The 23563-nt window shown below is 45.2% G+C and overlaps 1 protein-coding gene across 4 annotated transcripts in view; it reads left to right on the forward strand.

Moving 5' to 3' along the window:
- The first annotated feature begins 3512 nt into the window (after positions 1 to 3512).
- APP (amyloid beta precursor protein) overlaps positions 3513 to 23563 on the forward strand; it is a 233384-nt gene continuing 213333 nt past the window's right edge. For 2 of the 4 annotated variants that reach the window (XM_069785304.1, XM_069785306.1), the window contains exon 1: positions 3513 to 3732. In XM_069785304.1, coding sequence (XP_069641405.1) covers positions 3676 to 3732 — 57 coding nt within the window. In that variant the 5' untranslated portion in view covers positions 3513 to 3675. The remainder of the gene's footprint in view (positions 3733 to 23563) is intronic. The other 2 variants (XM_069785302.1, XM_069785305.1) reach the window with 1 other exon arrangement.

The following is a 23563-nucleotide window of genomic DNA, read 5'->3' on the forward strand; positions in this document are numbered from 1 at the left end:
AATATATTAAAACTAAAAGGCTGTAAAATGGTATTAGACTTCATTTGCACACAAAGATACACAGGCAGAGCACAGAAGTAGCCAAAAAATGAAACTTGACATGCATGCTTGGTCATCGCTTTGAAAGTTATCACATTAAGATTGAATAACAAAGCTCAGCAATTAAAGGGAAAATCACATCTGAACAGAGTTTGGGATTATTTGCTGAAAGCATTTTATTAGATTTGAATGTAAGCCCTATCATTTTAAGATCCAACCTGTGCTGCTTTCTTCCTTGGGAAGACGAATTCCATTGTTCGCCCTGTTGTGCTGTGGTAGTGGGCTTCGTTGTACTCCAGCTATGACAGCTTCCGAGGTCTGGTAAGACTGAATTTCTATACTAAGACAAGTAAAGAAAGCAAGGAATAAAGTATATCGGACCTTCTATACAGATCCTGAAAGAAGACAGAGAGTGGAAAATAGGACACAATTTCTGGGTTTCTTTTTCCTATCAGCAGGTCATCTCCAAATTTTGTAGACCTTACAAACAGCTTTCAGAAGAGTCTTTAGTTATGACCTTTCAGCATGGCTAACTTAATGAAATCTTAGCAAATATTGTCACTGGTTTTTGCATAGTCACTGGTTTTTCCTGGCTGCAAATGGAAACACCTATCTCATAGAAGTTTTCTGGTACCTTTGACTTTTCTCCACCTTTTCACTTGAGCCTTCCCTGCTCTCCCCCAACATGTGAAATCCCATGGGTCTGCCCCACTCCTAGCCACAGGCAAAAGAGACCTCCAGCCTGCCCGCCTGCCCACCATGAGGAAGGAAGCGGGCTTGGCTCATCCAGAGCAGCAGCAGTTGAAATACTGTTTGATTTTAGCTCTAGGGAAGAAGTGATTACAAAGAACTACCAAGCCAACTTATAATAAAAGGGCTACATGAATCTATTTTGGTCTTCCATCCATCCCATCTGGAAGCCTCATTTTTATTTTTTTTTTCAGAACTTGCAAAGGGCTTCCTTCTGATTGCCTCCATTGTTTCTGGAAAGAATTGTTGTTGAATGACCTCCATCAGCTTTAGCAGGATGTTGCTTATTTGCAACCACGGCATTGCCTTTCCAATGACTGAGTTTAGAAGCCAACCTGTTAGAAACATTTGCACCGCAAATCCTTCCCTAACCCCTCAAAGCCATGTGATCATTATTCTAACAAGCAGATAACAGTATTAAATTATTATAGCTAACCCTGCCATTGTTGCTGTTTAACTCATTTTAATTTACAGGTTGTGTTGTGTCATGGCTGTGTGTTTCTTAAAAGCACCTACTAATTGCACTTGTTGGATATACTTCCCATGTGTATGTTCGGGGCCGGGGGCGGGGGGGGGCCCTCCGCTGTTTTCTGCCTGTCAGAGATCTCTCAAATCCAGTAAGTGTAACTCAAGCAGTTCCCCAAAGCCTTCATACATTGCCAGTTCATTCACTTGTATGAGAAGATTCATATTTGCATGAGAACGGGCTTCTAACCCTAGCACCTGGCTGTGGGGATGAAACGCTGTGGCACGAAGGTCTCTCACTGCACGTTACAGCCTGCCTGACACAGCAGCCCGGGCTGCTCTTGCCCAGTAAGCATCCCTCTGCATCTGGATGCAGCTTTGGCCAAGAGTCTCAGTGGATTTCGGTTCTGACTGCAACAGAAGATGTGTGAGAGCGGCAGCGAGGACAGCGCAGCCCAGCTTTCTGTACCGAGCCATGCACCGAGGAGATGGCCACCACCTGCCCCTTACATGGCCTGGCTGCAGGTCCCTGTTCTGGTGCGGCTCTGGTAGCTGCTCTCTTGGGAGCCTTGGTGGGAGCAGAGATGCTGCCATGAAGTCCGCAGGTCAGAGGCAGAATGGGTCAGGCTGTGCCACGCTGAATTTCGGCTACAATAGCAGCTGTTTCAACATGAAACTCTCCTGGCCGGGTTCAGGCTTAGTTTTTTTTCTAGTAGCTGGTATAGTGCTGTGGTTTGGATTTAGGATGAGAATAATGTTGATAACACACTGATGTTTTTGTTGTTGCTCAGTAGTGTTTATACTTAGTCAAGGATTTTCCAGCTTCTCATGCCCAGCCAACAAGAAGGCTGGAGTGGCACAGGAAGCTGGGAGGGGACACAGCCAGGGCAGCTGACCCAAACTGGCCAAGGGGGTATTCCATACCATGGGACGTCATGCCCAGTATATAAACTGGGGGGGAGCTGGCCGGGGGGGTGGATCGCTGCTCAGGAACTAACTGGGCATCGGTCGGCAAGTGGTGAGCAACTGCATTGTGCATCACTTGTTTTGTATATTCTAATTCTTTTATTATTATTGCCATTTTATTATTATTATTATCATTATTATTTTCTTCCTGTCTGTCCTATTAAACTGTCTTTATCTCAACCCACGAGTTTTACTTTTTTCCCCATTCTCTCCCCCATCCCACTGGGTGGGGGGGGAAGTGAGGGAGCAGCTGCGTGTTGCTTTGTTGCTGGCTGGGGTTAAACTACAACATCTCCCAATACTAATTTTTAGCTCTCCTTACAGGTTTAACATACCAATTATTACAATTCTGTTGAGAAGGCGAGAAAGTCAGTTTGCTTTGGCCTCTTGCTTACAAGCCATTTGACAAAGCCCTACATTTTAATTTCATTCCTTCCTCATTCAGCTACCACAAGCCTCAGCTCTGCCAACGTTCCCGTGTGCCTTTGTTATCGATAGCACTCCCACAAATTTTGCATTGATTTTGCAATTAGCAGTGGGCAAAGGAATACCGTGGAGACCACAGCTGTCTCCCCAGGCCCGTCAGCAGGAGGCTCAGGCTTCCCGAGGCACTGCTGCCTCCAGTGCGGCCCCCGGGCGACGCGGCTGTGCTTACTCATCACCTCCACCTGGACGGTATCTGAAGACCCCAGGCTGGTGTGCAACCTCGCCAGAAAGGCAGAATTCGTTAAATACCATCTAAATCACATATACGTTTGCTTTTTTTTTTTTTTTTGTGAAAACCCTGCAGCGATGGGGGTTGCGTTTCTGTACGCAACACCTCAAAGGGCCGATGGGGCGCCGAGGCCTCGGGGCTCCTGCGGGCGCGGGGGCCTTCCGCGGCGGCGGGCAGAGCAGCGCGGCGGATTTGGAAACGGTTATCGACGGCGCCCGAGGAGGAGACGCGTGCTGCGGCTGCGAACCACCGGGACGAGGGCAACCCCCTCAGCGGTTTAGGGCTGGCCGGGGAGCCGGCCCGAGGCCGCAACGAGCCGCGGGCCTGAGGAGCCGCCTCGCTGCTCGGGCCTAACCCCGCGGTGGCCGTGCCCGGGCCCGGCGCTGTGGGGACTGAAGAGGAAGGGGGAGGAGGGGGCCGGGCGACCGTGGCAGGCGGCGAGAGGCGGCGAGCCGCGCCCGGGCCGCCGGCGCTCAGGGCCGCCCGCCGGAGCCGCACCGCCCGGCGCCGCCGCTAGGGGTCTCCGCGGGGCGGGGAGGGCCGGGCCGGGCCGCGCCGCCCGCTCGGGGGCGGGCCGGGCCATCAGCTGACCGGCCCCGCCGCGGCGCTCGGCTGGTGCCGCCGCAGCTCAGTTGCTCTCCTCGGCAGCGGTGCGGCCCCGCGGATTTACAGCCGGACCCCGCCGCGTCTCGCCGGCCTCCCTCCTTCCCTTCCTCCCTCCCCCCCTCCCGGCCGCCGCGATGCTGCCCCACTTAGCCCTCCTGCTGCTGGCCTCCGGCGCCGCTCGGGCTCTCGAGGTAAGCGGGTCAGGGGGCGGCCGGGCGGGGGCTTCCCCGCCGTCCTCCGCCGCTTCCGCGAGGCTTTGTCTGCCCGCAGCCGCCCCTGCGGCGCGGGCTCGGCCGCGGCAGGGCGGGGCGGGCGGGGGTCGCCGGCGCCCGTCACGCAGCCGGGCGGCGGGGTCCTCCTTCCCCGGCTGCCGTCGCCCTCCCGCCGCCGAACAATAGGGCCGCTCCCGCCCAGCGGGGCGGCGAGCCGGGGGACGTCGGGGGGGCGGCGAGGAGGAAGCGGGCTGGGAGCCGCGGGGGCCGGCGGCACCCGCTACGCGTGTCTGCGGCGGACCGGGGCCGTCCCTGCCGCCGGGGCCGGCTCCCTTCGCCGACCCGCCTGCCGCCGCCGGGGCGCTTCCCCGTTAACTTCGGCCGCCGCCCGCGGAGCCGTCTGGCGCGGCGGGCGGGCGGGGGTCGGCGAGGAGGGGCGGCGGCGGCGGCGCCGCCAGCCGGTAGGCAGAGCAGGGCGGGGGACGGCCGAGCCCGTCCCGCGGGGGTTTCCCGGCCGGGGGCCGGGGAAGGGAAACTTTCCCCGCGTGTGGGCGCGCTGCGGGCGGGGGACCGGGGGAGCCGGTGGCATCCCCCCGCGGGGCGGGGGCTGGGGACGCGGAGCCGGGCTGCGGGCACCGCCGCCCCCGGCGGGGGCCCTGCCGGGGGAGGGCAGGGCAGGGCAGCGCCTCCCCCGCCGCGCACCCCCACGCAGGTGCGTGAGGCGGCGGTGGGGAGCTCGCCACGGGCCGGCGGCGCCCGCGGGGCTGCGTGGGGAGGGGGGCGGGGCCCGGCCGTGCCCCCCCCGCGGGCGGGCCGGTGCCGAGCGGCGCGGAGGCGCGAGAAGATGGCGCCTCTGCAGTGCAGCAGAGAGGCGCCGCCGTGCGCGCTGCGGCCGCCGGCAGCCCGCGCCCCTCCGCAGCCGCCCCTGCCCTGCCCTCCCCCGGCCTGGTGGCACCCTCCGCCGGGCCCCCCCTCTGGGTGGGGCTGGGGGCGGGAGGGGTCGCCCGCACCCTCCCTCCGGCCGGGGGTGTGAGCGCACCGCGACCGCTGCTGGGGTCGGGGGGAGCCGGGCGGACCCCGGCGGGGCTGCGCAAGCCCGGGCCTCAAAAGAGGAGCCGACATGGCTGGGTGTCGGTGCTTCTCCCCCCCCACCCCCCCAACAAAAAAAAAGGTGTGGGAGGGGAGAGTTATCTCCTGGTCTCTTTCGGTCCTTCGTTGCCAGACCTCGGCCTTAAAACCTCAGCTCCTGTCCCCTGATATTAAGCCTCCCTTCTCGGGGGGGGAGGGCGTGCGGTGAGGTGAATGCCAACATTTAGCCTGCGAGCGGAGCCTGAGGCTTGCGCTTCCCCTTGGGCAGGGGGGTGCAGGCCTGCAGCTCCGGTGCCCTTCCCAGGAGGGACCCTGGTACCTGGGAGCGGAGAGGAGACCAGATGGCTCTCCGCCCCAGCTCTCCATCCCCACCGCCAAGGCTGCCAGCCACAGGCTCTCGCTTCGAGGTGTGATCTTGCCAGTGTTGAGCAGGGTATACCAAGCCAAGCAGCCGTAAAGATGCTCAGGGGTTTAAAGCTTCCAGTTCCAACGCTCGTTTGGGTTTATCAGCTCGATGCAACCATTAGTTGTCTGAATGCAACAGAAGGAAATTTCTGCCTTGGGTGCGCAGCTGAAGTAAAAAATGAGGTTTTACGATTGAGGCTGTGCTTCAGGATAGACCACAGAGGGATGGGCATTTCTGTTCAGTCCCTGTAGCCCTGGCCTTACAGAGGGGTGCGTAGGTATCGCCACTGTAAAGGTGCTTGCAAGAAAGGGGGCTTGCATTTTGCACCAAAACCGTTCGAGGCAGAGTCTGTATTCAGAGCCCTCTGCAATGGTGTCTGCCTTAGTGATATCTAGAATTTTCAGAGACATCCTTTGCCTCGAAACATTTGACTAAATGGGCACTGGTGTTTCTGCAGAAGCTTTTAATCTTGTTCTGTCATTCCACATGAACATTTGAGGCTTTGCGTTTAACTTTTTTTAAAATGTTTGATACCAGGGTAGGTTTTAACATCTGGTCTTCTGGTGTTTGTCAGTCTTGATACTCTAAAGTTGATGTTTTGAATAAGTGACTGTTTTTATAATGCGAAAATATTTCATAATAGGAATTGCATGCATGCATTTACCGCGCTTGAACTGTCTTCATATGCTAAAGTGTGAAATTTTGATGTTTGAATTAGATTAGATTCTCTTTAGATTTCTGTTCTGAAATGAAACATTTTTCCTGCCATTTTAACAAACGCTTTCTGGAAAGCAGCAAAGAACCTGTACTTTGCTTTCATGGAGAATGGTATAAGGAAGAGGGAAAGCAGGAAGAAAACAAATTCTTTCTATATTACACATGAAGAATTCCTTTCTAAAATTACAGGTAGATTAATATTTATTTATTCAGCTTTAAAGGAAATATTCCTTAGTGATGCTCCAGTGATGTGGTTGCTTAGCATGTTGCTTCTGCCACTCATGTGAATCATGCTTACTGGGGTTAAGAAATCCATTGGCCAAGAGCTCTCATAACTTGTGAAACCGTCATATTCTTCAGTAGCTATTTTTCCATTTACTCTCTTTCTTTTTTTTCTCCATTGGAAGAGCCTGAATATTTCTTCATTGTTTAGTTTTCAAGCAGACCTTTAGAAATGACTCTGCAATGTGGGAAGGGGAAGGAAACCTTTCCTTCGCTGCCATTACAGACTTCTGGTTCCTCTTCCCGTCGGTTCTGTTCCCGAATTCTCCTGGCAAAGGTTTTGCATTTGTTGAAGGGTCCTTTTTGCACTTCCTATTTAAAATGCTGCATGTGTTGTGGTGGGTGGCTGCATGGGTAAGGGGGGCAGGGCAGGCCCTCTGGGTTCTGGTGTGCCGTCAGAATGCTTGGCAGTCAGGTGGACAAATTAGAAGAGTAAAAAAGGAGCTTCTCCCTTGCTCCCTCATTTGCCTTTTGTTTGTTTAATGAGCAACAGACAATTTTGAGACTTGTGTTCTCTTCAAATGCGTTTTCGGGGGGGGGGAAGTGAGCAGCTGCTGTGCTTTTTCACAAAACATGTATGAAAACATGAAGAAGCTGACAAAATTTTGGTTTTTTAGGTTTTTTTCGTTAGCTGTTTGTGTGATAAATGCAAGTGATCTTTCTTAATCAGTTTTACTTGATCAGTGTTGAATTGTATGGCAAACCTGCAAGAAGTATAGATTGTCTTTGGCTTTTCACGACTTTCTATTTGCATGTGTTTAATAAATTGTGAAGGATAATAAATAGTTTGGTTTATAAGTTGTATGAAGAAAAGGCATGACAAATTCTTTTAATTGGCAGTCCTTTTCCAATACAAAGCTTAGCAAAATAGCTTAAGAGCATAGTAACTTCATGTAACTGCTTGATGAATTGGCAGCTGTTTTTCTGAGCAGAATAATTTTTTTTTAGTGACTCAGTAAAATAATTTACACAAGCTGTTGGGTGTGGAGACTTGGTCAAGAAATTAGTAGATAGGATCACAGGATCCCTCAGGAGGTCTCTGGTCTGACCCCCTGTCCAAACCAGGGCCAGCTCTAGGATCAGACCAGGCTGCTCAGGGCTTTCTGCGGTTGGGTCTTGAAAATGAAGCTCCAATGAGAGAGCCTGTGCAACCTTGCTGGGCAACCTGCTCCATCCATGGTTTGGTTGGTTCACCTCTGCTTTGAAACATGTCTCCAAGCTGTTCTTTGTTTATTTTTAAGACAGTGTCTCTAGGCTTAATTTATAATTTACATCCTTAATCCTGAATACTCTGAATAAGCGTCATTTTGAAATCTGTCACATCTTCCAAAAAATGTATGTAATAACCAGGAGTTGAAAAAATTGTATTTGGGTTTAATAAAAAACCCAAACTGTCAAATGTCCATGTATACGTATGCACATGTATGCAGACACATATTGCATTAAAAATCACCTAATGTGTCAATATAATGTACGCAAATATATATTGAAATCCCCAATATATTTGCATATTTAATGTATGACATTAAAATCACCGTCTGTGTACATCTGTGTATATACATTATATTAGCGTATAGGCTGTATTAAATCAATAGTCACTTGCATACCTCCTTATATCCAGGCAATGAAGAGACAAGGTTCTAGACTGCTACAGATAAAAATATTATAATGAGGTTTATGTATGGTAATAGGTTCATTGAAGTTGTTAGGTGAGCTGTCTGGTGTCGTTTTAACACATAAGTCTAGAGCTGTGTGGTATTGGATTTAAATTCTGGGGATTTTGAAAAAAAATCCTGCGGTGTAAGAAGATTAAAAGTAAAGCAAATTGAAAAAATACCAAACGACTTTCTGTGAGCTTGGTTAACTGTTAGAGTATGCTCTTGCGATGAGAGTTTACAACAGTTGCTGCCAGGCCGAGGATTGCCAAGAGCAATGTTGGTAACGAGCTTGAGCCTGGAATAATTCGGGGACAAAGGACTGCTCTTTAGAGCAGTCAAACTTTTGCTCTGACCTGCTTCCCACCCCCTACCCCGCCGTTTAAAACTGAATGCAGTTGGTCTGAAGAGCCCTTGTTCCCGTAACTTGATCTGGAATCTGTCCTCCTTCCCTGACTCACCTCCAGAAATACCTACAGATGAGGTTTGAAAACACATTTTCTGTCCCTTTTGGTGATACCAAACCAGCTGAGAATATCAGTCGGTAATGGCTGGTGTGTGGTTTTGAGTTTTCAGCCCTAAATAAGTTGCTTTTCTGCCCTTGATTGTAACGTGACAGTTCTGAAACCTGGGTATTTGTCTTCTTTTTTTAATTCATTTTGATTGAAAAACTTTTAGAGAGCTATGTGATTATTAAATCTTGTGCTCTGCTGTAGATTGCAAAAGCTCTGATGTCTCCAGTTACCAAAAACACCTACCTTTCCTTGTGAGAATTTAGTATATAACAAAAGAGGAACAAAATAAAATGCGGATAATGACCTCTGTTCAAGGGGATCAATTTGAAGACAGCCAGTTAGTTTGTGTGTATATATATTTATGAGTGTTTATTAAAAAAAGAACATCACAGCTCAAGCTTCTTGCTATATGGAGCATATAGTATTGTTTTGATGCTGCACTTTGTAGCAGAACAAATACTTGACAATGATTCACGTAATTACAATACTAAATTTCGCATGATGGAAATACGAGTAAGGGGCAATACACTCCACAGTGCGTAATTAATGCCAGTATCTTGCAGTGGCTCACAAAACATGCTTTCCAGATGGCAGGCACATCTTGGTGTATGAACGTAAGGATATTAAAATAAGTGATGCTTTTTAGAAGGGTGGAAAATCTTAAACCAGCTACTGACAGTAGGGACACTGCTGTTCCACAGTTGTGTGTTGCAGGTTTCTTGCCCTGCATTGATTAATAGAAACAGGAGAGAGTGATAGATATGGGTATTGCTGGTTTCTTCACTGTAGCTCCCAGTGTAACAACTTTGTAAGCACTGTGACTTCCTCAGCTGAGAAGCCAGACTTCTGGCTTGCCTGTGTTTTGATGGTCCTCCCAGTAAGTTCAGGAGACCTTACCTCCTCTTAAGGACTTAATATTAAAGGGTAAGTGTAGATTGCAGTGATTTACAAGACTTTCCAAAAGAAGCAAACCTTCTGGTCAACTGATGGCACTCCACTGATTGTGGGACAGCGGAGCTTTAAAACAGAGGAGCGTGTGAGCCAGTGTGCTTTGTGGCTTTGTAATCTGGCTGCTCCTTTCAGGCAGTAGTTAAACACTGCTGTTTGGCTGGCAACCCACCTAGCTCAGGAGCTGGCTGCTGAAAGCTGCTCTTCCTGCTTCCACCCGCTCCCCCTGTAAGCTCAGCCTTTTCAGTGCTCTTTGACCCCTCTCTAGGCTGGTTTTATGATCCTGTGCCGTGTTGAAAGAAATGACCTGTGCCTTTTTTGGTAGGTGTCAGCTTCTGGCAGACCTGAGTCAGAAAATGGCCACAAGCAGTCGAACTGGCTCAGCTAAAAGAGCAGGCAGCTTCTTTGGGGAAGAGTGCCAACCTCTGGAACCACATTTGCTGAAGTTTGTGTAATAGCATTTAATTAAATTGTTAGTCCCTTTGCCTCCCTCTGGTGACTTGCAGCAGGGCATGAACAGTGTCTTCACACCTGACCCCTCTTTGGTTCCTGATTGTTAAAAGTTAGTGTTGAGTCCCTGCAAAAGGCAAAAATCCCCAAGGAGCTGTGTTCAGGGATGGATAACTCCATTCAATTCCCACTGACCCATTTTGAGCTAATCCAGATAGGAATTCTCTGTTCATCCTTTTCTGGTCTGTCTTCCCCTAGAGCAGAGGTTATTTGTTCAACCACAGCAGATAACATATGACAGGAATGGGGCAAAATTGGTTGTACCTGTAAGTAAAGGCATTAAAAATTGCTCCTTTTCAGAGCAGGCTACCAATGTGATCCAGTATGGCAGTTTGATTTACATAATTTCTATTTGGAATTGTAATTAGTAAAACAAAGCACATGTCTAATAGGAGTTCAAGACGGGGGGAGGGTGACAAAATCCTATATTGTTTGGGAACTGTGTTTATATTGCACTTTGAGGTTTTTGAAACTGTGAAACAGGAGTTTACATATATACACAGCTCAAATTTAGGTAATACAGTTATTTTGTGCTCATAGATTTGAAATACACCATTACTTTTTTTTTCTTGTGGTGAAGGTGAAAATTGCCTCCTCATCCACCTCCAAAATTTAGTGGTATCCAATGGACACACATAGTAAAAAAATAGATATGGGGCAGGATTTTGGAGATATTTCCAATCTCCTTGTCATGCTATCACATCGCCTTTGTGCCTGCAGCAAACCTTCTCTTACCTTATCAGCACATTTTTAAAGTAGACATTACTCATTCTGAAGCTCTGACCCTGTAAAATTGATTTTTCTCTAAATTATGGTCTCTGCAAAGGGCTGATTTTTTTTTTTTCCCCACCTGCTTTGTCAGATGCCATGATACAGTTTTGAGACAAACAGTTAACTTGCTCTTCTTTCTTGGCTTAGTTGGGTAAATTTATTTGTAGCTGGAGTTTTGAATCTGGAATATGGGGTACTGAGCTCATATGGTAGTTTTATTGCTTTCTGCTTTCTTATAATTTGAAAAGTAACTTGAAAAACTACGTTTGTTCCCTATGTGTCACCTGGAAACATGGGGAGATAGATTCCCCCCCGCCAATGTATTATTGTTAAAGGTTTGATTCTGTTGTTAAATTTCAAAGCTTCTCATAAACTAAGTCATGGCTTCTAGGGGTTTTGTGGTTTGAAAAAAGGTCATTTTAATACACATCTCATAATGCCTGTATATTTGTTTATATAAACAGTGAAAAATACAGTATTATCTAGAGGAAGGTAAACTGAGGAAAAGAAGAAAACTGTTAATGCAACAAAAAGGCAGTGTCTTTAAAAAGGCATTCATTATTTTGGGTATTTTCCTTTTTTTTTCTATATAGGTGTTGTAAATTTAAATGTACTAAATGTTGATTGATTGTAGTTTAATTTTTGAGTACTTAGAGTATAGAAATGATGGGGGTTTGTGCATGCATCACATTAATAAGCATCTAAAGCTGTAGTGTGTGTTAAGCTGTTGGGTTGTTCTGAAGCTTGTTTGATATTCTTCTGCCGCTCTGCTATGTGTGCCTTGTCTGTCCTCTGCCCAGTTCTCTTAACTATGAAGTGGAATAAAAAATAAAATTACTTTTAATGATACGTCTTTCAGCATCCTAATTTCGTCGCTGTTTCCTCTTGCCAGTTCTGTCTTTGGTTTCATTAAGTCTTAGAAGGATAATATTGATCTGAAGTTGCTTAACAGCAAAATTGTTAAACTGAGAATTTTGGACCTCCAACTTGTCCTTCTTTCAGTGTTGCTTAGCTCCTAGAACTTCATTGCAAGCAATCCGCAGATGAGAACTTGTCTGTAATCCCAGCATCCAGAAGAATATGATTTATCGTGAGAATGTCAGCTTTACATCATTTTAAAAAAAGAAGGCAAAAAAACAAAAAAAACCAACCCCAAACTTAGCATTGATTGTTTGATTTTTATGTGGGAGAGTAAGGAGAGTTGGAAAGCCTAAAAAATCAAAGACCAAATAAGGAACCCAGAATACATGTGAGTGTTGAAGGGAGTTCTGAAGACTTCTGAAGGTCCCCAAGGGGTCCTGGACACTGGCAGTCTCTTTCACTTTTGTTTAGATTCATTTCTACCTTCATATTGTCTTCTTTCATTTCTCATAGGAATAATATAAATTGTGGGGAATTTTTTTCTTTTTCCTGCAGCCTTAGTGCCTGAAAAGCCAATTTCTCCTTTTCCACGTGCGGAGTGTTCTGCATAATCGTGATTGCATCTCTGGGCTGTTGAGGCGAAGTGTTTCACCTTTCACTGCTAGCCTGTCTGGCTGGTTTGAGTCCAGACTGAGGGACGTCTCTCATAAAAATCAGCATTTGTCTGGTTGGGTCACAAACTGTTTTATTTTGGTGAATGGCCAAGATGAGATGGGTCAGTGGGAGAGGGGTAGGTGCCCGCGATGGGCAGTTCTGCTGTGTGGTTGGGGAGGGAGGGTTATGGTATCGATTTGCCTTGGCACCCTGCACTGAGCTGCTGGCTCGCCATGGCTGACAGGCTTCATTAAGTCCCTGCTCTGATTATGGTGGGGCTTTCCTTTGGGCAGAGGAGGTAGCACCTTTCTGAAGGTGTTTGCAAGAAAATCCTGTGAACAGCTGAGCTTGGAGAGAAAATGTAATCTCTGATAAACAGCAGGGTAAGATTAAATCAAAGCATTTTGCTTTGAAATTGTAGTCTAAACTATTTCTGAAAACGTATTTAAACGAGACTTAGGATTTGTCGAACAGTTTTAGATTTATTTATGGCTACAATACAGATTCTTAACTACTAACCTCCTGTTTAAATCTAACAAAACTTCTGTGGGCAATGGGCAGAAATATTGAAGGTCGAGACCCAGGCTCTGAGAAGTGAGGCTGACATAGGTTGCTTGGCTCAACTGAACTGTCCCCTTTCATTTGAGTTGGGCTTCGCATGCTTGAATGCAAATGCACGCATCAATGTTGGTAAAGTGTTTTAAAGAAATTGTATCTCTTAACTGGTAAGAGGAAGAAAGCTTTAATTAATCTGTCACTTAAAAGAAAGCTTCTGAGTAACAAAAGGCTGTTACGTACTCCTATAAACCAAAAGACAAAATGTGACTTAGACGGTGCTGTTGACTTGTGAGACTTGACAGTAGCAGGTAGGAGTCTGAGTTTTCTCTTGTTGCTGTAAAACTGGTGTTTGATGTTGAGGCTAGTAATTAAGTGGCCTCCTCATTTTAAAGAGGGATGTTGAGGCCTGGAGCCTGTATGGAAGATGGGCCATGGGAAGGATTGGCGTTCGGCAAAGTTCCTCTGCCCGGACCTCCTGCCTCCTTGCCACCCCATGACTGAGCAGTGGGACTTTGTTGTGCAGCGAGTTTAGGTAAACTTGGCATGGATTTGAGGGTACCTTGTTCTGTGCTAGATGTGGTTTTGGGGAGCTGAGCCCATCCACTCTGGGAAGGGCTCAGGGAAGAGAGGGCCAGGACAAGAATTAGTGGCTCTGATGGATAGAGGTAATTTGGAGGCGGGGGGGGAAGTTTTTCTTAATTCCAGCTCTAGAGGTAAAACCAGATGAGAAAAACAATCTGTAATTTATCAGAAGGAAGACTGAACAGTGCCTTGGTTGCCTCCACAAGGAGGAAATACCAGGCAACGAAAGGCATGCCAAGTACTGCTGTCTGGAAGGCAGTCAGATAGGAAACCAGGGACATGTTTTTGACAATGTGGTCTTGGGGCAAGCTGAGAAGGGAAATAATTTTTTGCCTCCAGATGTGAAGACTTGAAACTAATTTTCCAAAGAGGTAAATAAAGATGTTGGGCTTCCATCATGGTAAGCGGGAGAAATACAATAGTCTGTGATGTGCAGGAGGTCAGATGAGATGTTCTCTGTTCAAATCCTGGGATTTAAATTCTGTACCCATGGGGAACTTACAGTGCCTTTAAACATACGCCCTGAGGGGAATACAGTGGTGTCTGGTCATACAAGGTTTTGTAAACAGTAATACTGTTTGGATATATAGCATAAGTTATTTGCTTGTTGATTTTAGGATATGAGTTTTGGTGTTATCAAAACATAATTAAGCCTTAAACTCGATTTGTTGTGTTGTTTTTTTTTTTAATTTATTTTAAACGTGTTGTGAATTAGCATTTTCTGTGACAAACTACTTAGTAGTATGGTTTGGGGTTTCACAGATAAAAGTGCATTAATATTTGCAAAACTATTCAGGGAAACAGTTGGAAAGTGTTTGTTCTTGGTGTTAAATTGGAATTAAAAAGTGAGTGATAAGTTTTCTGAACCTTTTAAAAGGTTTTTAATCAGTGCTGCTGAAACAAAAGACCCTGGAGCTGGACACCAGCAGGCTGGGCTGGTTGGGATTATTTCCCATGCTGCCGGATAGTGCTGGACAAGTTTGCTTTGTGTCTGCTTATGGTTGTCCTTGCTCCATGCATTCAGCCCAGCTCTGTGGCTCTCCAAAACAGAAATTTTAAAGAAAGAAAGAAAAAAACCCCAGTTTTTAAGGAATTGACTCGAGTTGTAAATGGCCTTAACAGTAAGTTAAGGCATTTTCAAGTCTTCTCACTTTTTAAGTGACTGAGCCTGCAAAAGAAAAAAATATTGGGAGGATGATCACTAAATAATGTATCTTAGGAGCCATAGCTCCCCAGTGTTTCTGTAACAGCTGAGGTTGGTGTAAAAGGCCATGTGAGCCTTTGGGATACGCTGCGTTTAAGCTGGAGCACAGACTTTATGTCCATTACTTAATGCTTTTTAATTACAGAGAATAATTTGGGTAAGGAAAATATTTAAAATTTGAGGAATTGGGCACATCAGAAATCTGCAAGCTAAATTCCAGGATGGTACTCTTGCCTCTGCTGCCAGCAGCTCTCTCTGGAATTAGGCTTCTGGCAAGGTATGAGCTTGTCCAGCGAGATGAAAGAAACCTGAAGTAATTGTCAGTCTCTGCTTATCTCACCATTCCATCAGAGTATCATTTGTTTAGTTCGTAATGTGCTTGTCTGAAGTCTTAAGATTTGCTTTGAATTCTTGCCTTTACTTTGCCCTTTGCAAAAGCATGGGTGGGGACACCTCTTGGGTTCTCCCTCCCCTGGCCGAGCACTGTGGTTCTGGTGCTGTTCCTCTGTGGCTCTCCTGCCCATCTTGTCCGATGGGTGTTGTCAGGAGCTGTCCCTGCAGGGCTTGAGGGACTTCTGGGTGTCTTCCACACAAATGAAAATTCCTCTTCTTATTTACTGTGCAGTCAGTCTTACTGTTAGATTTGTCTTCAGGTGAGTGCTGTCTGTCTGGTGTTTTTCGGTATTCAGCTGCTTTTGTCTTGCTAACAGTTTTAATTCTTGTTTCAGGAGAAACAATGCAGCATAAGGTTCATCTAGGAGAAAAAAAAAAATGAACAAAACCCAGCAAAAAACACCCCAAAGAAACACCACCCCAACCTCCAATTCTCACTCTAGCTATCTTAGTTTGAGAAACATGGTGTTGCTGGCTTCCTAATTCAAAGACTGCTTTTAATCATGTCAGCAGCCAAATTTCTGGTCTGCCTGAAGGTGATCTGTAAGGGAAGAAAAATGGGAAGACCTTATATGCTGCTCTGTGGTGTATGTTGTAAAAACCAGACTAAATGGTTTTCCCGAGTTGATGGGAAGAGGCAATAAACAACTTAATGAGTGTTTTTCGAAAACTAGTGGATCTCTTGCAACAATCAAGTGGAAGAGTAGGGAGAAAGCCTTACAATACTAATTAATCTTTAGGTGGTTTAGCACTTGCCAACTAAAATGCCTATAGATTTTGGTAACACAAACTTTGAAGATTCAAGCTTCTACTGTTTTGTTTGAATTAACAGTATATGTCATAGGATACCAAGTCTTCTTACTATACCAGGTGGTACAGAAATCCAGAACTGATGTGTGGTTTTGGGGGGTTTGGTTTTTGTGAGTTTTTTTTGTTTGGGTTGGGTTTTTGTTGTTGTTGTTGTTGGTTTTGGGTTTTTTGTTTGTTTGTTTTGGGTTGGTTTTTTTTTTGAGTCAAACTGTTCAGGAAAGAAAGGGGGAGTATTTTTAGCCAACTGCTCCCATGACCTCAATTACATGTCCTAAAAAAGCATGTAATTCCTTTGGGAAGTGTCTCTGTGTTTTCAGTCCTATGTAGTTAAATCACGGCATCTAAATTGGTACGATGTTGAGAATATCGAAGGTTTTGAATTTTGAAGGTGTGTGTCTGGTCCCCCTTGTCATTCTGCTTGTGCTTTGAAAGGAGAAAATGCATCTGAGGCAAGAACGGCAGGCAGGCTTGTGGGTAGCCTGCCCGCCCCGTTGGGATGTGGCACGTTAATTTCATAAGAGATGCTTTTCTAGGTATGACTTTTACCTTTTCCTTTGGGAAACTGGGGACAGCACAGCTTTCTGAAGAACTTCCTTTAAAATAATGTTTATTTTTTCTAGAAATGTTACTTTGGAGACTTTGTTTAAATTAGAGGTGGGGAGGGGGGTGGGTTGTCACTAATTGCAAGTTCTGTATTCTGGCTACACCCTTACGTCTTTCAGAGAGGGTTTATCTCTGTAGTCAGTAAAGCCAAGTATCAAGAACAGAAGATATATAGAGCCTAGAAGTGAAATAGGAGTTGAACACTTACAGAGTTAAACTGAAACTTCCATGCAAGCTAGATTCCCCTATAAGTAGCAATAATGGGGAAGTGCCTTGTAAACCAACAGTTGACAAGTTAATTGCATGAGTTTTAATATACCTTTTAAAAAAACCCAAACAAACCAACCATCAAGAAATGGAAAGGATATAATGGCTTTCTTTTCAAAACCACCGCTCTGGTTATGAATTTCTGTTTGCAGAGCAGAGTAAATAATGTAGTTCTACAGCTTGCATTGTTTTGATTAGGAGTTCAGAAATGCTTATCATAATTGCTGGATTGTTGGCACTTGCAACAGGTAGCTGGGATTTTTTGAGAAATTGCTCACTTACAGCATACCACAGGAGTGTTGGAAAAACAGAATTTTGTTTCGACATAGCTAAAAATGCAATATTAATAGAGAGCTTGTCATTTGCAATAGGAGTGCTTCATCTCAGTGAGGCTCTACTGTCCTCTCAATCTTCAGTAAATTTTTAATTTTGTACTTGGTTTCCATGGTAATGCAAGGGATGGTGTAACTTGTGTGAGGAAGTAGGCTCGTTTAATTTTATAGATGTGGGTATAGATATTGCATTTGTTATGCACACAGGTATATTTTTTTAATAAAAATATATGCTTTTATGTAATGGTGGTTGTTACGGGGTTTTTTTGGTTTGTTTTTTTTTTTTTTTCCAGCTGGGTTGTTAGATCTGTGTATGTAAATCCTCGACACCTTCCCCCTGCTGACATGTGGGATAGCTGGAGTTATCTGCAGAACTAATGCCGAGTTAGAGAATGGGTTTGGTTGCTGAAACTGTTTGAAATATGTTGCCCAGCTGTACTTGAAGGTACACATACAACAGATATTTCAGTAATGCTGGGTTAGTTGACACACCCATGTCTCTGGGAAGGAAGAGAAATCCACCCTGTCCTTAATGATGGGAGGGGATGGGAAAGATGCATTAAAATTACATGCTTTACTTTCAATAATTGTCGCTGGGAAAGGTGATGCTCAATACGTGCCTGCGTTGGCTTTGTGCTGGGAAGTCTTCTTAACTTGTGTTCCGTCTGCTTGGTGTGCGCTCCACACCATCACTGCTATGCCTGCCACTTCCGCTTCTTGGTTTCTGCTGCCCTTCTTTGGTCCTCATCCTCGAAGCTGCGGTACAAGCCACGGGTTTCTGCTACGTGCCACAACTGTCTTCCAGAAGCGCCTCTCTTCAGCCATTTGCAGGGATGGCATTTCTGCCATCCTGCTTTAATTTTTGGTTTGCGATAGAGTGTGGGTGTACTTGGATTGTTGTTTTCCCTTCTCCACGTGTGAGCACATACCGTTCCCACACAGATAATTTTTCTGAGATGTCAGAGAGAAACAATTTTCTCTCAATGAAGCTTAGCTCTTAAGACGATGTTCTTCTGAAATGGCGGTGAGTGAGTGTCTGATTCCCTTCTCCTGGGGAAGTGATGCCAGACCAAAGAGTAGGCTCTGGCAAGGCACTACAGTTCCCCTACTAGCCGCATCTTTTTGTCAGCTTTGGCCATACCTTTGGGAAGCAAGACACTCCTGATAGTTGTGTACAGTTATTATGGCTTTGAGGGAGACACTTTTTTCCCCAACAGATACCAGTTCTGAACGAGTTTGTACTAGAAGGCAGCGGTTGTCAGTTTGCTAGCAGGTCTGATAGGTCTGTGGACTATTTCTAATAACTTTGCAGAAGCAAGCTAAGAGAAAAGACCCGCTTCCATAAGCCTAGCTCGTTTGGACTAGGGTGTGCATTTCCTACACCTTTTTTTAGAGCCTCTGGGGAGGGGGAAGGAATCGTGTTGAGCCTTGTCTGGCTATGAGGCACGTGGTGCTATCAGTTGATAAACCTTGTTTGAAAAGGCCTGTTAAGTCTTGAAGAGGAAAATGTTGTCACAGTGAGTGTAGAGGATGCAGTAGGTTTGTGTTGTGGTACAGGGTGGGTTGCTGCAGTGCTTTGGTTTCAAGAAACTCTGAGTCTGATGATGTTGGTGTTCCCTTTTGATTAAAGTTGGTGGCTTTATGCTGTGCCCGTATTAGTATTTATGTTCAAATCACAAGGGTACGCAAGGAGAAGGTGCTGATGGGCTGACTCGCTGGGCTTGGCACTGTGCTGTGGGGTGGCCTTCAGGCACGTGGGCTGGCTTCTTCCATGGTAGAACCCAACCAGAAGGTGTTCTCCAGGAACATACCCAAAATGTGCTGGCCCCTCGTGGATGCCCATGCCACATAACTAGACTAGGTGTGATTGGAAAGGAAACGCACCAAGCACTGGTGGAAGCACAGCAGTTCTGCTTTGCAGGTCATCTCCGTGTCCAATGTAGTCGTAGCCGCAGAGGTGGGGGGGATGACAATGTCTTCCAACTGTGACAGCTTGTAGGGACACTCGGTTTGTCTAAGGTAGCATAGTTACTGAACCGTTGTCAGAAATGTAACAGTGCGTGTTAAAAAGAAAAATGTAAGCATCAAACTACTTGGGACATTTCATTGTGACTGGTGGGTGTAATGCAAGGAATTGCTGCCTCTCCTGTCTCCCAGTGTCACCTGTCTAACAAAGGCACTGGGGCCGCCATGTCTGTGGCCAGAAGCTGCAGTTACACACTACTGTCCTTCTGTTAAGGCTCCAAGTGAAGGGGATGGGGGATGTGGTCTTAAATAGTGTTTGCGAAGAGAAAAGTGCAGCTTGAAGATAATGGTTTTTTGCACCTCTCTCCTTTTTATAGGGGCAAAAAATGGTATGTGGCCATTTGGGAAAGAACGATTAAAGCAATCCGTATCTCTTACAAACCACTTAGTGACTCCTTCGTGCCATCTCCAAGCACATCCCTCTGAGGGCACGGTCGCATCTGCTGTTACAAATGGATTGGCACTGAGGAAGTGTGCTGAGTGGGCATGTGGCTGGGACCCAGGCTCCCCAGGCATCCGTCCCAAACCTGAAGGGGTTTGTTGTCGTGTTCGGCATTTAAAGGAGCACTGCAAGAGCAAGAAACAGTTTCCTTCCACCTTTGGAGTAGCTGCTGCTTTCTATTCTGGTTGTGAAGTGGATGTTTTAAGAACATTTTGATGTGGTTTGGATGTTATGTTTGGATGTAGGCTAAAGGTGGCAAAGCTGGATGCCTAACCTGTACATGTGTGGTTTTGGCTGTTTGTTTTTTTCTAAGTGCTGACTATTTGGAATCTCTAATGAAATTCAGAGAAATTATTGCTCCCTAGAAGTATAGAGGCTAGCTCAAGTTTTCTTTTTTTTTTTTTTTTTTTTAAATCCTTGCCCAGTCATTTCCTCTGTTGTTACCTATTTGGTGAAGATGTGAAAATAAGAAGACTCTTGCTAAAACGGGTAATGACGTGGAAATACAAAGCCTATTGTAAGTGAAATCCAAACAGTCTGAAATGGCATTGCAGGCTGCTGGGGTTGCAAACAGTGTTTGTGCTTGTGTGTTGACATGTATGCATACTGAAGACAACTAATGCTAATTATATCTAGCTGTAGAGTGCCTGTGTGAGGAGAGAGTCAGATGGACAGGGCTTATTAGTATCTCTGAACTTGTATTTGCTCGCTTGAGTGGATAATGTAAGCTTGGGGTTATCTTACCTCACCCCCACCCTTTAATAAGTAGTACATTAAATTCATCCTGCTAATACTCTCCTAAAGTTTACCTCTGGAGTAATAAAATCAAAGGCAGCTCAGATAATACTGAGATGTGACTCTTTTTGCTCTGATAGTTTGTGTCTGCAAAAGCAAATGTGATGTCAGCTCCATGGCATCAAGCAAAATCGTAAGAAGAGTGACTCTATGTGTGTAGGGTTGAACGCTCCAGCTCTCAATGTGTAACCCAATGTCCTGGTTTCAGCTGGGATGTAGTTAACTGTCTTCCTCGTAGCTGGTACAGTGCTATGTTTTGAGTTCGGTATGTGAAGAATGTTGATAACACTGATGTTTTCAGTTGTTGCTCAGTAGTGTTTAGACTACAGTCAAGGATTTTTCAGCTTCTCATGCCCAGCCAGGGCAGCTGACCCAAACTGGCCAACAGTGTATTCCATACCATGGGACGTCCCATCTAGTTTAGGAACTGGGAAGTGGGGGGGCAGGGATTGGCTGCTCGGGGACTGGCTGGGTGTCGGTCGGCGGGTGGTGAGCAATTGCCCTGTGCATCATTTGTACATTCCAATCCTTTTATTACTACCGTTGTCATTTTATTAGTGTTATCATTATCATTATTAGTTTCTTCTTTTCTGTTCTATTAAATCGTTCTTATCTCAACCCAGGAGTTTTACTTCTTTTCCTGATTTTCTCCCCCATCCCACTGGATGGGGGGGGAGTGAGCGAGCGGCTGCGTGGTGCTTAGTTGCTGGCTGGGGTTAAACCACGACACCCAACAAACAAGTATTTCTAGCAAATGAAAACGTTACCCAATTGGAAAAATAAATAAAACCCACCCTGACCTTTTTTTATAGGTCTGTAAAGGTTTCCAAGAGTATATCTGTATTTTCGTGCTCTTTTGCTGAAAGTTGTGATGCTGGTAAATTACTTTACTATCCAGTGTTCAGTTCTTCACTGAACACCTGAATTATTTTTCAGCTTTTATCTTTTCCTTCTTCCTAAGAACAACACGGTTAGGTTTAGCAGCACAGCTCGGATGTTATGTTTGAGTTGAGGTAGTTCTTAATCATCTTTTATTAAAACCATCCATTTATAATTAAACTAATTTGTGGTCAGATACTCAGGTGCCTTGCAGAAAAATTGATGATAATGCTGTAGCATCATGTATTTTTTCAGAATTTTTAGCAAACTAATTAAAATGTCACTTATCTCTTTTTGTGTTTTTCTTAAATTAACAATCTGTTAAGAGTTTCCAGCTGGTTTTTTTTTTTTTCAGATTTGCTTAATACATAACTATAATCCTTCTTAATTTTATCATAGTTTCTGTAATGTCAAAAACTTTTAATGAGTAGCTTGCTCATGCCCCTTTATGGAAGTGTTTCGTAGCATTGCATAAAAATTTTATGATCAAAGGTCTTGGAAGGAGAGGTTTGGACAGAACTGCAATGTCTTCCTTCAGCAACTGCTTCAGGTATTTCCCAGCATGATGCTTGGAAATGCAAAAATGATCAAGGTATGCAATGCAAGAAGAGTAAACCATGGTCAGTTATTGTCATGTAGGTGATAGTCCCAGTTTGACATTTCACTGGGAAATATGCTAATTTTTTCTTAATAACTTAGCTTCACTTTTTAGTCTGCTGGGAATAACATATAAATGTGCATTATGTGGGATCTGTACTCTTGGTGGAGAATATTTCTCTGCTAATTATGTATCAGGTGTACCAATGGTAGATACTTAAAACAGGGAAGTTAAATGAGTGCCAATTGCAAATCTGGTCTTGCAGATGGAATAAATGGCTAAGTATAATTGAAGAATGTACTGCGGTGACTATGCATTTTGCATATGTTGAAGATGAATGTACTTTAAGAAACTGTGAATGTGTACTGACTCCCAGCATGAACTGACTTCCAGCATGTCTTCCTCGGTCATTGTTATTGCTGGAAGAGATCTTCTGTCTTACCTGTAATGACAAATAAATTGGGCTGACAGAGATGCCACTAGGCTGGGCTCTGCTGTGTGTCAGGGCCTTAGAAATGAGAAAGGATTGGAGCTGTAAGAGTATGAAGAGGAACAGCTGGATATGGCAACTTGCATCCGAGTGGCAGGCTTTTCTTTTACAGAAAGAAAGCAATGTTTTCAGAAGCGTGATAGACCTTAACAAATGCAGTAATATTCTCACCAAAGCATTACTTCTACTCATGGTTTTCAGATGTTTGCTAGAGTTGCTGTTGCAGTGTGTTATGTTGGAAGGAGAGGAGAAATGTGTGGAGGTGTCTGACAAAAACCAAATGTCAAGTTGCTGTTCTTGAATGAGGACGAGATGAAAAGTCAAATGTTCTGCCTGTCTTGGAGGGAGATGTCTTAACTTTTGAGCACTGAAAGCTAGGCTACTGACTTTGGTCTGAAGTTGGTTCTCTAGAGCGTGATCTTTGGTCTCTGCAAATTCATGGGATCAGAAATTTTGCAAACCCAGGTTAATGTAGTTGCTGTTGTATGAACAGCTTGACATTATTAAGGTTCAATATTGGTAGGCTCTGATGCATTATTGCAGGGATGAAGAGACTGAGGCAAGGGCTTTATGCAGTAGTCATAATCGGTTTATGTGTAAGTTTGTGCCACTGTCCATCTGCCCCAGTTAGATTTGAATAGCCTAGTGGAACCTAGACTGAGGTTGTTTACGATTCAGGATACAGAAAAAACAAATCTGAAATTTGATGACATGGAGGAAATGCTTGACTTGATAGGAGGACTCTTAAATCTAAATATGCTGGAATTTCAGCACTCCGTCTGACATGAAAACACTTCCTATTTATATTTCATTTTAGGCATTAATGCATCACGTGACACTATGTGCTTGCAGCTTCAGCACTTGTGATTTATTGAGGGTATTGCTCCATATTTTATGATGACGTCAAGTGAGGCAAATAGCATCAGTCACGTGCTGTGATGGATATAGGCCTGGTGGCAGAGCAGGTCTGAAGTGGTCCCAGCCTGTCTGGGTGTGCACATGCTGCTTCGGAGCTCTCTGCAGCTCAAGGAATGAAGAGAATCATAATGCAAGCCATCCAGGATAGTAGAGACCACAGACAGCTGGTTTTGGGTGTGTGGGATAAACAAACACATCAGCTTTGAAGGCAAGGGAGGGTCCTGCCAGCCTGGGAGTCATCCTTCTTTTCTGCACTTCTACTATGTCAAGTTCATCCTGAAATGGGAGGAAACTGCCCTGAAAATGAACAGCATTGTTGTGTGTAAGGTTATATGCTGTGCTTAAGCTTGGGAGTTTTGGGGTCCTGTGGCATGCAGTAATTGTGCAAGAAGAAGAACTCATGGTGCTTTGAGTCTAAAGGTTTTAACTAGCTAACATTTGTACAGTAGGCATTACTAGTAATTTTATTCTTCTGCCATAGCTGAAGTTAAAATGAGCGTAAACGA

The sequence above is a fragment of the Haliaeetus albicilla genome, chromosome 6, assembly GCF_947461875.1.
Source record: "Haliaeetus albicilla chromosome 6, bHalAlb1.1, whole genome shotgun sequence".
NCBI lineage: Eukaryota > Metazoa > Chordata > Aves > Accipitriformes > Accipitridae > Haliaeetus > Haliaeetus albicilla.